This window comes from Oryctolagus cuniculus, chromosome 16 (genome assembly GCF_051225735.1).
Source record: "Oryctolagus cuniculus isolate XC-2025 breed Fujian yellow rabbit chromosome 16, ASM5122573v1, whole genome shotgun sequence".
Classification (NCBI taxonomy): Eukaryota; Metazoa; Chordata; class Mammalia; order Lagomorpha; family Leporidae; genus Oryctolagus; species Oryctolagus cuniculus.
The window spans coordinates 12,118,561-12,131,670 of NC_142882.1; the positions used below are offsets into that span (position 1 = coordinate 12,118,561).

General features: G+C 47.9%; 1 protein-coding gene and 1 long non-coding RNA gene across 4 annotated transcripts; one reads left to right on the forward strand and one right to left on the reverse strand.

Annotated features, from left to right (window-relative positions):
• Positions 1-1,526: 1,526 nt before the first annotated feature.
• Positions 1,527-8,296, reverse strand: LOC149121480 (uncharacterized). The gene is made up of 3 exons (XR_016223257.1): positions 8,063-8,296; positions 2,872-3,007; positions 1,527-2,243 (listed from the first exon to the last, which is right to left on the reverse strand). It is a non-coding gene; the product is annotated as an uncharacterized LOC149121480 (long non-coding RNA).
• Positions 4,030-12,771, forward strand: LOC149121481 (uncharacterized). Of its 3 annotated transcripts, none has more exons than XM_089316267.1 (4): positions 4,030-4,392; positions 4,886-4,947; positions 5,146-5,216; positions 5,964-6,528. In XM_089316267.1, the coding sequence occupies exons 1-4, from the start codon at positions 4,316-4,318 to the stop codon at positions 6,084-6,086; spliced, it is 333 nt and encodes a 110-aa protein (XP_089172393.1). In that variant the 5' UTR covers positions 4,030-4,315; the 3' UTR covers positions 6,087-6,528. The 3 variants fall into 3 exon arrangements, 1 of the variants encoding a protein (XP_089172393.1); XR_016223255.1 differs by lacking the exon at positions 5,964-6,528 and adding an exon at positions 5,425-5,949 and having other exon boundaries at positions 4,033-4,392; XR_016223256.1 differs by lacking the exons at positions 5,146-5,216; positions 5,964-6,528 and adding an exon at positions 12,706-12,771.
• The last annotated feature ends 339 nt before the right edge of the window (positions 12,772-13,110 follow it).

Below are 13,110 nucleotides of genomic sequence, written 5' to 3' on the forward strand. Positions count from 1 at the left end.
ATTAGCAGACACTTAATCCTATTTCTATGAGCACTTTAACACTTAATCCTATCCATATGATTATTTTCATACTTAAGATTTTTTTTACCACCCAACCTAAGGGGATTTGGTGCCCATGAATGTCTACTTCTTTGATGGTGATGCTGATACCATGATGCATGTGATGCCCAAAGTTGTCAACATGCATACAAGAAAAGTACTAAATTTGCATTACTATACAGCAGGAAAGCTTGAAAAAGCCATTTTCCCCTCATGCTTAAAAAATTGGTCTCTTGTGTGTGAATGTTTCTGTCTTCTGACATTTCAGGGAACAAGGTGTGACCAAACATGAGAACTTTTTAAAAAAGATTTATTTATTGATTTGAAAGTCAGAGCTCAAGATATATATATATATAGAGAGAGAGAGAGAGATTGAGAGAGAGAGAGAGAGAGAGAGATCTTGCATCCATGGGTTCACTCCCCTAATGGCCTCTACAATAAGCAGCTGGGCCAGACTGATTCAAGGAGTCAGGAGTTTCTTCTGGGTCCCCCATGTGTGTGGCAGTGGCCCAAGCACTTGAGTCAGCTATCACTTTTCTTCCCAGGTTTATCAGCAGGGAGCTGGGTTGGAAATGAAGCAGCTGGGACTCGAACTGACTCCCATATGGGAAACCAGTGTCTGAGGTAGCAGCTTTACCTGCTTGGCCACCAAGCTGGTCCTGTGATGAAAATTTTAAATAGAATGTTCAAAACTGTGACATTTTGAAGCTCATGACCCTGATGTTGGAATTAGCCAACTACATATTCCTTAAAAAGATTTTGTTCTTCAGTAGCTTGATATAGAAGAATTGTAAACAATGGTATCAATCAAAATAACAGAGGTGAAACTTGTCCAAAATTTCAAATGTACCAAATGCCACTGATTTGTTTACCTGAAAATACTTCAGAGGCTGACCCTGTGGCACAGTAGGTTAATTCTCTACCTGTAGTGCGCCAGCATCCAATATGGGCACTGGTTGGTGTCCCAGTTGCTCCTCTTCCAATCCAGCTATCTGAGAAGGCCTGGGAAAGTAGTAAAAGATGGCTCAAGCACTTGGGCCCCTACACCAATGTGGGAGACCCAGAAGAAGCTCCTGGCTCCTGATTCAGATTGGCATAGCTCCAGCCACTGCAACCATTTGGGGAAAGAACCAGTGGATACAAGACCTTTCTCTCTGTCTCTCCCTCTCACTCTCTGTAACTCCACCTCTCAAAAAATGAATAAAAATTTTAAAAGTGAAAATCATTCACATGGACATCAGAGGAAGAGAATGTCTTTGGAGCAGGGGCCATCATTTCCTTTAATGTTAAGTAATGGAAGAAGAAAAACGAGTAAGGCAATAATCCCTCAATAGATTACCGATGAAGATGGTGACGTAAAAATGAAAAAAAAAAAAACTGTAAAGAGAAACTGAAACACTTTCTCAAGGGAAACTTATCATGTCCCCCACAAAAAGAGGCACAGTCCACACTTCCTTTCTATCAGAGTTTAATAAAGTACAGTTGGGGATTATTGGATCCATGAAGGGGGCCAAACTGGCATTACACACAAAGACCAACATGGAAAGCTCTTTCTTGGGGGCTCCCCCATCCCCACAGAGCCTGTACCACATGGCTGCCCCTTCTCTCCAGCTTCCCCATGTTCAGTCTCCCCTCTCCACTTTCTCTTCCTCTCTGATGATCTTGTCTGCCTGCAGGGCCTCAGCCAGTCTCCTCCTCAGCTCCTTCACTTTCCTTGTCTGCCTTTTGATGTCCTCAGGAGTTACCTGCCAGCTGGAGAAAGGCCAGGAGACACCCAGGTCTGCTGGTGGAATCACCACTACCACCTTGGAGGCTGGCTCAGGGTTAGGCTTGGGCATGGATTGCAGACACCCAGCACCAGCCGGACCTGGGGATCTTCTTGGGATTGCTGGTGCTGTCATCTTCCAGGAGTTTGCAAATTCCAAAGTGGGTAAAGGCTCTCCCTCGCTGTTGCTGGCGCAGAGCCCCTGCAGTCGCCTGAGTGCACAGACCTGCTGGGGCTTCTCCAGGTACCCCTCTGTCAGCAAGTGCTGAACCACATTGCCTGGGTGGGCAGTGACTCGAGTGATTGGACTCTTGAAGATGCAGCTGGTCAGTCTGACTGGCCGTGCAGAGCCTGCTCCGGGTCTCGGCTTGGCCTTCAATACACGCGCTACTTGCTTCCTTTGCAAGGTCTCAGGAATAATCATTCTTCTCAGTCTCCCCTTGGAAAACAAAATCAAACTTGAGCAGAGTGGAAGACACAGACTTCCAGCCATGGAAGGGGTCCCAGGTGCCTCCACCTCCCCTTCTCCTGGTGGAAGCTGCCTCGCACTGTGCACCATTGTCATCCAAAAGGTTTGAGGCCAAGTGCATTGGAACCACAGGCGGTTTGAGGGGATGAGAACAAAAAGCTGTGTGTTTTAGGGTTTGTTTTTATTTGATAGCAGAGTGCCAGAGAGAGAAGAAGAGAGGGGGAGGATGGAAGATCATCTCTCACTAGCTCTTACTGTTGTTCTATGTAACTCTTCCTTTGAAATAAATTAAGAAATATTTCAGAACAATCTGGTCTATGATCCCAAGAATGTTCACATAATTAAGGGTAGATGACATTGACTGTCACTCAAAACCAGGGAGTGAAGCCCCATGTTTGAAGTTGCGGCCATGTTTGGAGTGAACCAGCACGTGGAGGGCTTCTCCCCTTCTCTTTCTCTCCCAATCTCTGCCTGTAACCCAGCCTTCCAAATAAATAACTAAATCTTTAGAAAAATCCTGTCAGTTACTGAGAGAAATTTAAGTAAAGAAAGAAGTACACCAGTGGACACTGGGTGGTCACAATAATTCTCAACTCACCAGGGAGGGCTGGCTTGGAGATGAGAATGACGCAGGTTCTCCCATGGTCACAAGTTTTGCCTGGCTGCCCTCAGAGTAGGATGCATACAGCCTGTGGATTCTTGGAAAATGCTGGATCTTTGCCTTCTGGCTCGTCCTTATAGAGGAAGACAATAGATAAGCAAAACAGTGGGAAATCCACAGCTACCGGGAAAAATGCAATGAATTCCCCCAGTCAGAATCCCATCAGTGGATAAGCCACAGGCCAAGGAAAAATATATATAGAAAACATATTTATATGTAAAAAACTAGAAAGTTTCCATACACAGAAATTTGCATATGCCATTGGTTATAATAGGCTACAGGAGAAATTGTGCTGCTGTTGTGGCCCAGGGGAATAAGCCAGCCTGGAATCCTCCAAATCCCTTAGAGGCACAGGTTGGAGTCCTGGCTCCTGTGCTTCCAATCCTGCTCCCTGATGAGTATGGAAAAGGAGTAGAAAGAACCAGTGGATGCAAGATGGCTCTTTGGGTCTCCCTATCCCACTGCCACTTTGCCTTTCTAAATAAATAAGGAAGGAAGGAAACCAGTAGTAAATAGGAAAAAAGGATGATTTCAATAATCAAATCCTGTGGCTGGGACTGTGGCATAGCAGGTAAAACCACTGCCTGCAGTATTGGAATCCCATAGGGTCACTGGTTTTGGTCCTGGCTGCTCCACTTTTGACCCAGCACTTTGCTATGGCCTGGGAAGGCAATAGAGGATGGCCCAAGTCCTTGGGCCCTTGTACCCATGTGGGAGACCCAGAAGATGCTCTCGGTTACTGGCTTCGGATCCACACAGCTAAGGCTATGTAAACAACTGGGGAGTGAAAAAATGGATGGAAGAATTTTCTCTCTCTCTCTCTGCCTCTCCATCTCCCTCTGTAAACTCTGACTTTCAAATAAATAAACTACACTATAAAAATCAAATCCTGTAAAATTGCACAAGGGTTATGGGAAAAACAATCACATCAAGGAGCAAGAGAAGTGTTTAACAGAATTGCATACCATAGGCAGTGCTTACTGGATGCGATTTTAATATGGGGAGGTTCTATTGGATTCACTTTCATTGATAGACTGCCAGCCGATCATTATTCTGATTGATTGAGTTCTGCCTAGCAAACCCTTCCCCCCATAAGCTCATCAGGCTGTAAATACGAGGAGGAAGCCAAGGCTACCATTCCTCCCTGGCTCTAACCCTGCCTACTACACCTGGAGGCGTTCCCAGGAGCTCCCTCTGTCCAAGCTCACTCTGCCTGTGTGAGGCCGCAAGAACATCTCCCTAGAACTCAAGTTGCTTGGGGTCCCAGCTGGGGGGCTGATCCCTCTGCCTCAGGTGAAGAGAAAGAGCAGGAGCCAACGGGAGATCTGCAGGAAGCAGACATCGCCTGGGGTTGGCACAGACAGACCAGAGAATCTGTACCATGAGCGGCTGCTGGCGCCCAAGCAGCCCCAGTGTCTCCTGCCCAGAAGTGACCAGCGGCCCTGTTGGAGACAGCAGGTATGTTGGAGGAGAGTGTCTAGGTGACAGATTGAGTGTGTGTGTGTGTGTGTGTGTGTGAGAGAGAGAGAGGGAGAGAGTGAGAGATAGAGAGAGAGAGAGATGCCTCATAGGTTCCTGTCCCATGTCGGTGTGTGCTGAAGTGAGCAGTTTCAGGGGTGGGAACATCAGCCCCCTGGGTCCAGTGATGCTCTTTTGTTCAGCCTGTGCTAAAGGATTTGCAGGTGGGACCCCGATTGCAGAACAGCAGAGCAGACTCCTTTTTAAGCTGAGTGGTTGGTATGGCCCACAATTGATGTTGTAATATCCACATGGGCCTCGGCAGATCAGAAGTCCCCACCCTCAGGGGAGAAGAGGGAGTCGGGCAGCCCCAGCATTGGGCATTGAATGTGGGGGACTGGGATGGGCTCAGGGCTGCAGGGCTGCAATGAGTCAGGGGCTTTGTGTAACAGGTCTCGCTGGTCTCAGCTGACCGAGTCCCATTCTCCTGCAGGCCACACGGGACACAAGGCAACCTCCCCAAACGGCAGAGACTGCAGCAGGGTCCCAGGCCAGGTAAGGCATTTTCTATGCTCTCACCTGACTGCCCCCACTAGGAAAGGCTCCCCCTTCCAAGACTGACTGGAATGGGGGAGGGGCTTTCTCTAGGATGCCCAGGCCTGCAGCCACCTCCGCAGTGGGAGCAACTATGCCCCTCCACTGGGACTCCTGCGGGACAGCGGCCTCCCCTCAACACACTCTGTGTTCCCCTAGGTGCAGAAGCTGCACAGGAAGGGCAGCCGTGTCCATGCCATGATGAAGCAGTACTCCATGGAGCCCTGAGGGTGTGTCCTGGGGTCCACATGACTGACTGTGCTCCAGGGCCCAGGGAACGTCCTTTGGTGATCTTGTTGAGAGTTTCAGGAAAGAGACATTTTTGGGTGTCCATGGAGGGCTGGATTTGGGGGCTGAGTTTCAGGTAGGGACACAGCCACCTGTACCCTGTCAGCTGCTTTCTGACAAGCCCTAACTCCTGGCTTCTGCCCCATCTAGGGCTGAAGAGTGCCAGCACCCAGATGATCCTGGTAGTTTTTGAAGTGGAACAGAGCTGCAATTCCACCTGGGAGCTTAGAGCCTGGTGCTGGTCCTTACAGAGAGCCCTGCAGCTCATGCTGGGCCATGTGGTGGTGGTAGTGGTCCTTGAGCACATCCTGAGGCAGTAGAGGGCTCTGGTTACCTGCCCAGGCTCCCTGCATCCCGCTCAAAGTGCTGACCCCACCTGGAAGATGCTCACCAGGGAGCAGCCGATACGTATGTGCCACAGACAGACAGGGTTGCTGGTATTCCCCAAGGCCCCCAGCCACCATCAGCATGCCCAGCCAATGCAACGCCAGGAGCTGCTCCTCTCACTGTCCCAGCCCCCTCTTCCTCACACCTCGCTACAGAGCTGCCGCCACTCTGGGCTACTCCCACATGCCCAAGCCTCACCCAAAGTGGCGTCCTCTGCCAGCTGAGTTCCAGTTGAGTCTCAATGGCCTGGAACCCCTGGCCTGCTCTGCCCTCAGACCTCTGCCTCCCTCTCCCTCTCCCAGCCCAGGGCCCAGAGCCCCTCCCATCAAGGCCCGCCCCAGGCCAGGCTGCAAGGCGCGCAGATGTCTCTTCCAACACTGATGCACTGGGAGCCCTCAGGCCCCACCAAACTGCAGACAAGCTGACAGCAAGTCCATGGACACCTGCCCCTTCTGGGATTGCCACCTCCCTGACCTCACGCCCCGCTGAACGAGGGGGACACTGTGGGTGTGGGGGACTGTGGAGAAATGCTGTGGGCTCTCACCAGACTGTCACCAGCTGGAGATGCTTGGCAGAGAAGTGGAGCTCTGTATTTGGTGTACTTGGAGGAAGGGGATTTTGCCAGTGTCCCTAGAGCTGTGCTGTGGAAGATGGTGTTTGTAACTCTCGTGAATTCTATAAATAAACTTAGGCATTAAATTTTATATGGAGATGCACTGGGTTCATGATATACATCCTAGATTTGAATTCAGAAGAAGAAGTTTAGTCAAATCTTTACAATTTGATATCCTATGTTTGTAATGATGCTACTTGGCTTCTTTTGGTTGAACAAAATACAAAAATGAGTTCTGTGTTTGTTGTATTGATTTTCTTTCACAAGCACACATTTCAAAAGGCACATTGTAGGCTGGAAGATGCCACCTTCGTTCAAGGCCACAGTGAACAGACAGGGAGGGTCATTCTCAAGACAGTGATGTCCACTTCCAAGAGTCAGAAGCTCAGAACCAGAGTTGTGGTGCAAGAGGTTAAGTCCATGGCTGTAGCACAGGCATTCAATATAGGCACTGGATTGAGTCCTGCTGCTCCACTTCTAATCCAGGTCCCTGCTAATGTGCCTCGGAAAACAGCAAAGGATGGCCCAAATCCTTGGGCCACTGCACCCATGAAGGAGACCTAGATGGATTTCCTGTCTCTTGGCTTCAGCCTGGGCCATCCCTATCCATTTCAGCCATTTGGGGAGTGAAACAGCAGATGAGAGATCTCTTTTTCTCCATCTCTCTATTTCTCTCTGTAATTCTGATGTCAAAGAAATATACAGATATTAGATTTATGTATGTATTTGAGAGGTTGCATACAGAGAGTGTGGCAGACAGAGAGAATTTTCAACCCACTGGCTCACTTTCCAAATGGCCACAACAGATGGAGCTGGGCTGATCTGAAACCAAGAGCCAGCAGCTTCTTTCTGGTCTCCTACATGGGTGCAGGGGCTGAATTACTTGGGCCAGCTTCAGCCACTTTTCCAGACCATAGCAAAGAGCTGTATCCTAAGAGGAGCAGCTGGATTCGAACCAGCTGCCATATGGGATGCCGACCTTGCAGGTGGAGGATTAACACACTACCCCACAGTGCCAGCCCCAAGACATAAATCTTGAAAGAGAGAGAGAGAGAGAGAGAGAGAGAGAGAGAGAGAGAGAAAGCTCACACCCTCCCTACCACACTCTTGCATACACACTCAGAAACATAATCTCAAAAGCATGTCCACAACTCCTAAATAAGTTCACTTAAGGTGATCTTCATATCCCTCAGTATTTCTCAATGCCATGAGTCTTTTCCAGTCTTTTCTGGGCTGGGAGTTGTGGAGCATGCTTGATATGCACACTCCAATACTGGAGTAACTGAGTTCAAATTCAGGCCCTACTACATGTCCTTGTACCTTGGGAAGCAACAGGTGATAGCTCAAGTAGGTGGGTCCCGGCCACCTACGAGGTTACTGGGATTGAATTCCCAATACTTGGTCTGGCCTATCCCTACCCCATGATTGCATGCATTTGGGGATGAAACAGCAATTGGGATCTTGCTCTCTCTCAAATAAATAAAGTAAATCTTTTTCACCCCAAACACTCTTTCCTTTAAGGACATCCCGAGGTGGTCTGTTTGGACAATTAGGTGGGAGTTCTAATCAGAAACTCACATAAGGTGATGAATTTATCTCTACTTCTCTGAGGAGTTCATACAAATTATGAGTAACATTCTTTGCAATATTGTTTTCAAAAATCAAATTTAACAGTGTAAACATTCATAAGCAATTATTTCAGGGAACGAATGATACAGTATAGCAGAATGTGAATATCACTACTATGAAATATTTTCTGGATAAAAGAGCAAATCTCTTCCAACTCACCAGGAAGCAGTGAGATTAGTGGGTCAAGTGGTCAGCATATTCCTTCTAGAGCTGGTGTTAGGGCGTAGCAGTTTAAGCCTCTGCCTGAGATGCCGGCATCGCATATGGGCACTGGTTCAAGAATCGCCTGCTCACCTTCTTCCCCAGTTCCCTGCTAATGCACCTGGGAAGGCAGCAGAAGACAGCCTCAGTGCTTGGGCCCCTCACCCATGTGGAAAACCCAGGTGAAGCTCTTAGCTCTTGGCTTCAGCCTGGCCCAGCCCCAGCTGTAGTGGCCATTTCGGGAGTAAACCAATGATTTGAAGACCTCTCTCTCTGTCTCTCTGTATCTCTCTCTCTGTCTCTCTCTCTCTGTGTCTCTGTCTCTCTCTGTGTCTCTCAGTTTCTCTCTGTTTCTCTCTGTCTCCCTCCCTCCATCCTCCTCCTTCTCCTTTCTCTTTAACTCTAACTTTCAAAGAAATAAAAAAATATTTTTAAGGAACCCAAGAAAAAAGTGTCCCTCTTTCTGTATTATCAATTCACTCACAAGAATCACCAGCTAGGACATCCAGTCCTGCAAATAAGAAAATCATCAAGAGAAACTACTGCATGTGATTTAAACATGACCCCTGCTTTCCACAAAATGTGGGAACAAAGCAGAACCTAAATGTACTGAGAATGAAGCTGCATAAAAATGGAGTCTAGGGTCCAAAAATGTATAGTCACGTGAAACTGGAAACCAGCATGGGCCATGACCAAATATGATGGGGGTGCACTTTCCCATGACTGTGCAGGCATTGTCGGTTCCTTCTTCCTCCTAAGCATCAGGCTTGTATACTAAGATTTACTGAGAACAGCCACATATCAGAGAAATTGATGATGGAAATGTGGCATGACATACACAGACACTGGGTCAAGAGTACTATTCCTGGGGCCAGCACTGTGGCATAGTGGGCTAAGCCTCCACCTGTGGTGCCAGCATCCCACACTGATGCCAGGTTGTGTCCTGGCTGCTCCACTTCCAATTCAGGTTTCTGCTCATGGCCTGGGAAAGCAGTGGAAGATGGTCCTAGTGCTTGGGCTCCTGCACCTGATTGGGAGGCCTGGAAGAATCTTTTGGCTTCGGATTGGTTCAGCTCTGGCTGTTTGGGCCATTTGGGGAATGAACCAGCAGATGGAAGTCCTTTAAATCTCTCTCTCTCTCTCTCTCTCTCTCTCTCTCTCTGCAATTCTACCTCTCAGATACATAAATCTTAAAAGAAAAAGAGTAGGATTCCTTTTATTTAGAATGAAAAGACAAGGTCAGCAATGTGGCCCTGTGCACTAAGCTGCCACTGTGACACTGACTGCCACTTTCTATGGCTGGCTCAAGTCCCAGTAGCTGGTTCAAGTCCCAGTTACTCTACTTTCCATCTAGCTTTCTGCTAATGACCCTGGGAAAGCAGCGGGTAATGGCCCAATTACCTGAGCCTGTGCCTTCACTGTGGGAGATCAGGATGGAGATTCAGGCTTCCGATATCAGCCTGGCCCAGCCCTGGCCATTGAGGCCATTGGAGGAGTGAACCAGCAGATGGAAAATTTTGCTTGCTCTCTCTGTCTCTCCCTGTAAATCTGAATTTCAATTAATAAGTAAATAAATAAATCTTTTAAAGACATCATATCTGTAACTTCCTCAAACCCCCACCCACCCATCTTATAGGGGTTGAATAATATGATGTTTCCTTTTCTTGAGACTTAACAAATTCATTCAGGAAGGAAGGATTAACTTTGTGGATATTATGTTTTTATAACCATGATGAAATTTTAATTGCAAAAATGTAGATGTGGAGGGTTTATACTTTATTTTTATTTTCTGAAGATGTATTACTAACTCATTTTTCAAAAGATTTTTATTTATTTGAAAGTCAGAGTTACACATAGAGGAGAGGCAGAGAGAGAGAGAGAGAATCTTCCCTAGGTTCACTCCCTAGATGGCTGCAATGGTCAGAACTGTGCTGATCCAAAACCAGGTGCCAAGAGCTTACTTCTGGTCTCCTATGTGGGTTTAGGGACCCAAGGACTTGGATCATCTTCTACCACTTTCCCAGGCCATACAAGAGAACTGGATTTGAAGTGGAGCAGCCGGGACTCGAACTGGAGCCAATATAGGATGCTGGCGCTTTAAGCCAGGACGTTAACATGCTGTGCCACAGCGCTGGCCCCGCTACTCATTATTTTTTGAAAATTTATTTGAAAGAGAAATGGTGAGAGGGAGAATTGGGGAGACAGGGAGAGAGATGGCTACAATAGGCAGACCAGGGTCTGGACCAGCTCAGAACCCAATGCAGGTTTCAGACAGCTGTGGCATGGACCTAAACATTCAGCTACCACTTTCATCTCCCAAGGTCACATCAGCAAGAAGCTGGAAATGGGAAAAGAGCTAGGACTAGACCCCAAGCCTTCTATATTGGATACAGACATTCAAAGTGGCTGATTTTCTTTTTTTAAGATTTATTTATTTTATTTAGAGGCAGAGTAACAGAGAAGGAGAGAGAGAGAGAGAGAGAGACAGAGAGAGAGACAGAGAGAGAGAGAGAGGAATTCCTTCCATTGGTTCACTTCCCAAATGGCTGCAATGGCAGGTGCTGGGCTCATCTGAAGCCAGGGGCCACAAGTTTCTTCCAGGTCTCCCACATGGGTCTGTGGCCCAAGGACTTGGGCCATCCTCCACTGCTTTCCCAGGCCACAGCAGAGAGTTGGATAAGAAGAGGAATAGCCAATTCACAATAGCTAAGACATGGAGTCAACCAAAATGCCCATCAACATGAGACTGAATAAAGAAATTATAGTATATGTACTCTATAGAATACTATTCAGCAGTAAAAAATGAAATCCAGTCATTTGCAACAAAATGGAGGAATCTGGAAAACATCATGCTGAATGAAATAAGCCAGTCCCAAAGGGACAAATATCATATGTTCTCCCTGATTGGTGACAACTAACTGAGCTCCTAAAAGGAAACCTGTTGAAGTGAAATGGACACTATGAGAAACAATGACTTGATCAGTCCTTGTCCTGACTGTCAAGCAAAAATTTGCTATTTCATTCCTTTTAGTATTTTTTTGTTCTACTTAATAACATTGGTTGAATGATAGAGTTAGAAACATGCCAGGGGATTCCAATTCAATCCCATCAAGGTGGCATATACCAATGCCATCTCACCAGTCAAAGTCTAAATCCAGGGTGTGTTTCACACATACAGAAGGACTCCATAAGAAACTTTAGTTCATCATACACATCAGGTATGTACACAGGTTTCACAAGAGTTAGAGGCCCCAGATAAACCTGACAATCCCAAACTGTCCAAATTCACCTTCAATAATTGCAAGATGTGTAAGGACTCACAGTGCTGCTATTTTGACTTTTATCACAGTGTTCTAGTATTTACAATTGGATTTTAGGTATTTACAATGGTGTCACCCAAAATTCTCATCCCATTGACAGTGAGGACACTGGAAATCACTGACACCCCAAATTCATCACTACCACTATTTATCTCTCCAGCACCTGTGGCAGATCTGAGAGCACCACACATCTGCAGTGTCCCCCGCGCATACCCGGGGGTGATGTCAGGGATGGGTGAATCCAGAAGGAGCAGGTGTCCATGGCCTTGATGTAAGCATCTCTGCAGTTTGTGTGGGGCCTGAGGGCTCCTGGTGCATCAGTGTTGGAAGAGACGTCTGTGCACCTTGCAGCCTGGCCTGGGGCGGGCCTTGATGCAAGCTCTGGGCCCTGGGCTGGGAGAGGGAGGCAGAGGTCTGAGGGCAGAGCAGGCCAGGAGTTCCAGGCCATGGAGACTCAACTGGAACTCAGCTGGCAGAGGATGCCTCTCTGGGTGAGGCTTGGGCATATGGGAGTATCCCAGAGTGGCAGCAGCTCTGTAGCGAGGTGTGAGGAAGAGGGGGCTGGGGCAATGAGAGGAGCAGCTCCTGGCGCTGCATTGCCTGGGCATGCCGACGGTGGCTGGGGGCTGTGGGGAGCACCAGCCATCCTGTCTGCCTGTGGGACACACACAGCAACTGCTCCCTGGGGAACAGCAGACCTGTCTTCCATGCTGATCTCCCAGGTGGGGTCAGCACCTGTGAGCAGGAGCCAGCGGGCCTGGGCAGGGAACCAGAGCCCCCCTGCTGCTGTCAGGACATGCTCAGGGACCACCACGACTACCACATGACCCAACGTGAGCTGCAGGGCTCTCCTTGGGGCCAGCACCAGGCCCTCAGGTCCCAGGCGAAGCTGCAGCTCTGTTCCCGCTTCCAAGACCACCACGATCATCTGCGTACTGGCCCTCTGCAGGAGCTGGGGGGAAAAGCCAGCAGTTAGGGCTTGTTGGGGAACAGCAATCAGGGCACAGGGCAGGGGACAGCCCTACCTTCAACCCCAGCTTCCTAATCTAGCTCTGCATGTCCATCCAGAAATGTCACTCTCATGAAACCCTTAGGAAGCTAACCAATGGACATTCCCTGGGTCCTGGAGCCCAAGCAGTTGGGTGGGATCCCAAAACTTACCTTCGGGATTCCTTAGGGCACCACTTCATCCTGACATGGCACAGCTGTACCAGTGCAGCTTCTGCAGCTGTGGGAACACAGGAAAAGAAATCATGATTTTTTTTTCTTTTTCTGTAACAGGCAGACACTGATTTCTTGCTGTAATCAAGAGAGATGGAATGGCTGCTGCACCCATGGACTTAAAGTAGAAAAAAAAACAGAATTAAATGCTTCCAAAAGACTTGAATAAATATTTCTGAAAAGAAGTTTCACAGTGAACAGGTATATGAATAAATGCTCATCATCACTAATCATCAGAGATTTGCAAACTGATGCTATAAAGAGATATCACCGCACACATGTTAGAAGAGTTATTAGAAAAAAACATAAAAAGGGGGCTGGCAATGTAGCACAGCAGGTAAACCTACTGCCTGTGACACTGGTATTCAATATAGGTGATAGTTTCAGATCTGACTGCTCCACTGCTAATACAGCTGACCGCTAATGACCTGGGAAACCACAGAAGATGTTCCAAGTGCTTGAGCC

Excerpts from the sequence above, each read along its gene's own strand:
- LOC149121481 (XM_089316267.1), top strand. The coding sequence starts at position 4,316 with ATGAGCGGCTGCTGGCGCCCAAGCAGCCCCAGTGTCTCCTGCCCAGAA. Across the intron at positions 4,393-4,885 it reads GGCCCTGTTGGAGACAGCAG|GCCACACGGGACACAAGGCA; the intron begins GTATGTTGGAGG and ends ATTCTCCTGCAG. Across the intron at positions 4,948-5,145 it reads GCAGCAGGGTCCCAGGCCAG|GTGCAGAAGCTGCACAGGAA; the intron begins GTAAGGCATTTT and ends GTGTTCCCCTAG.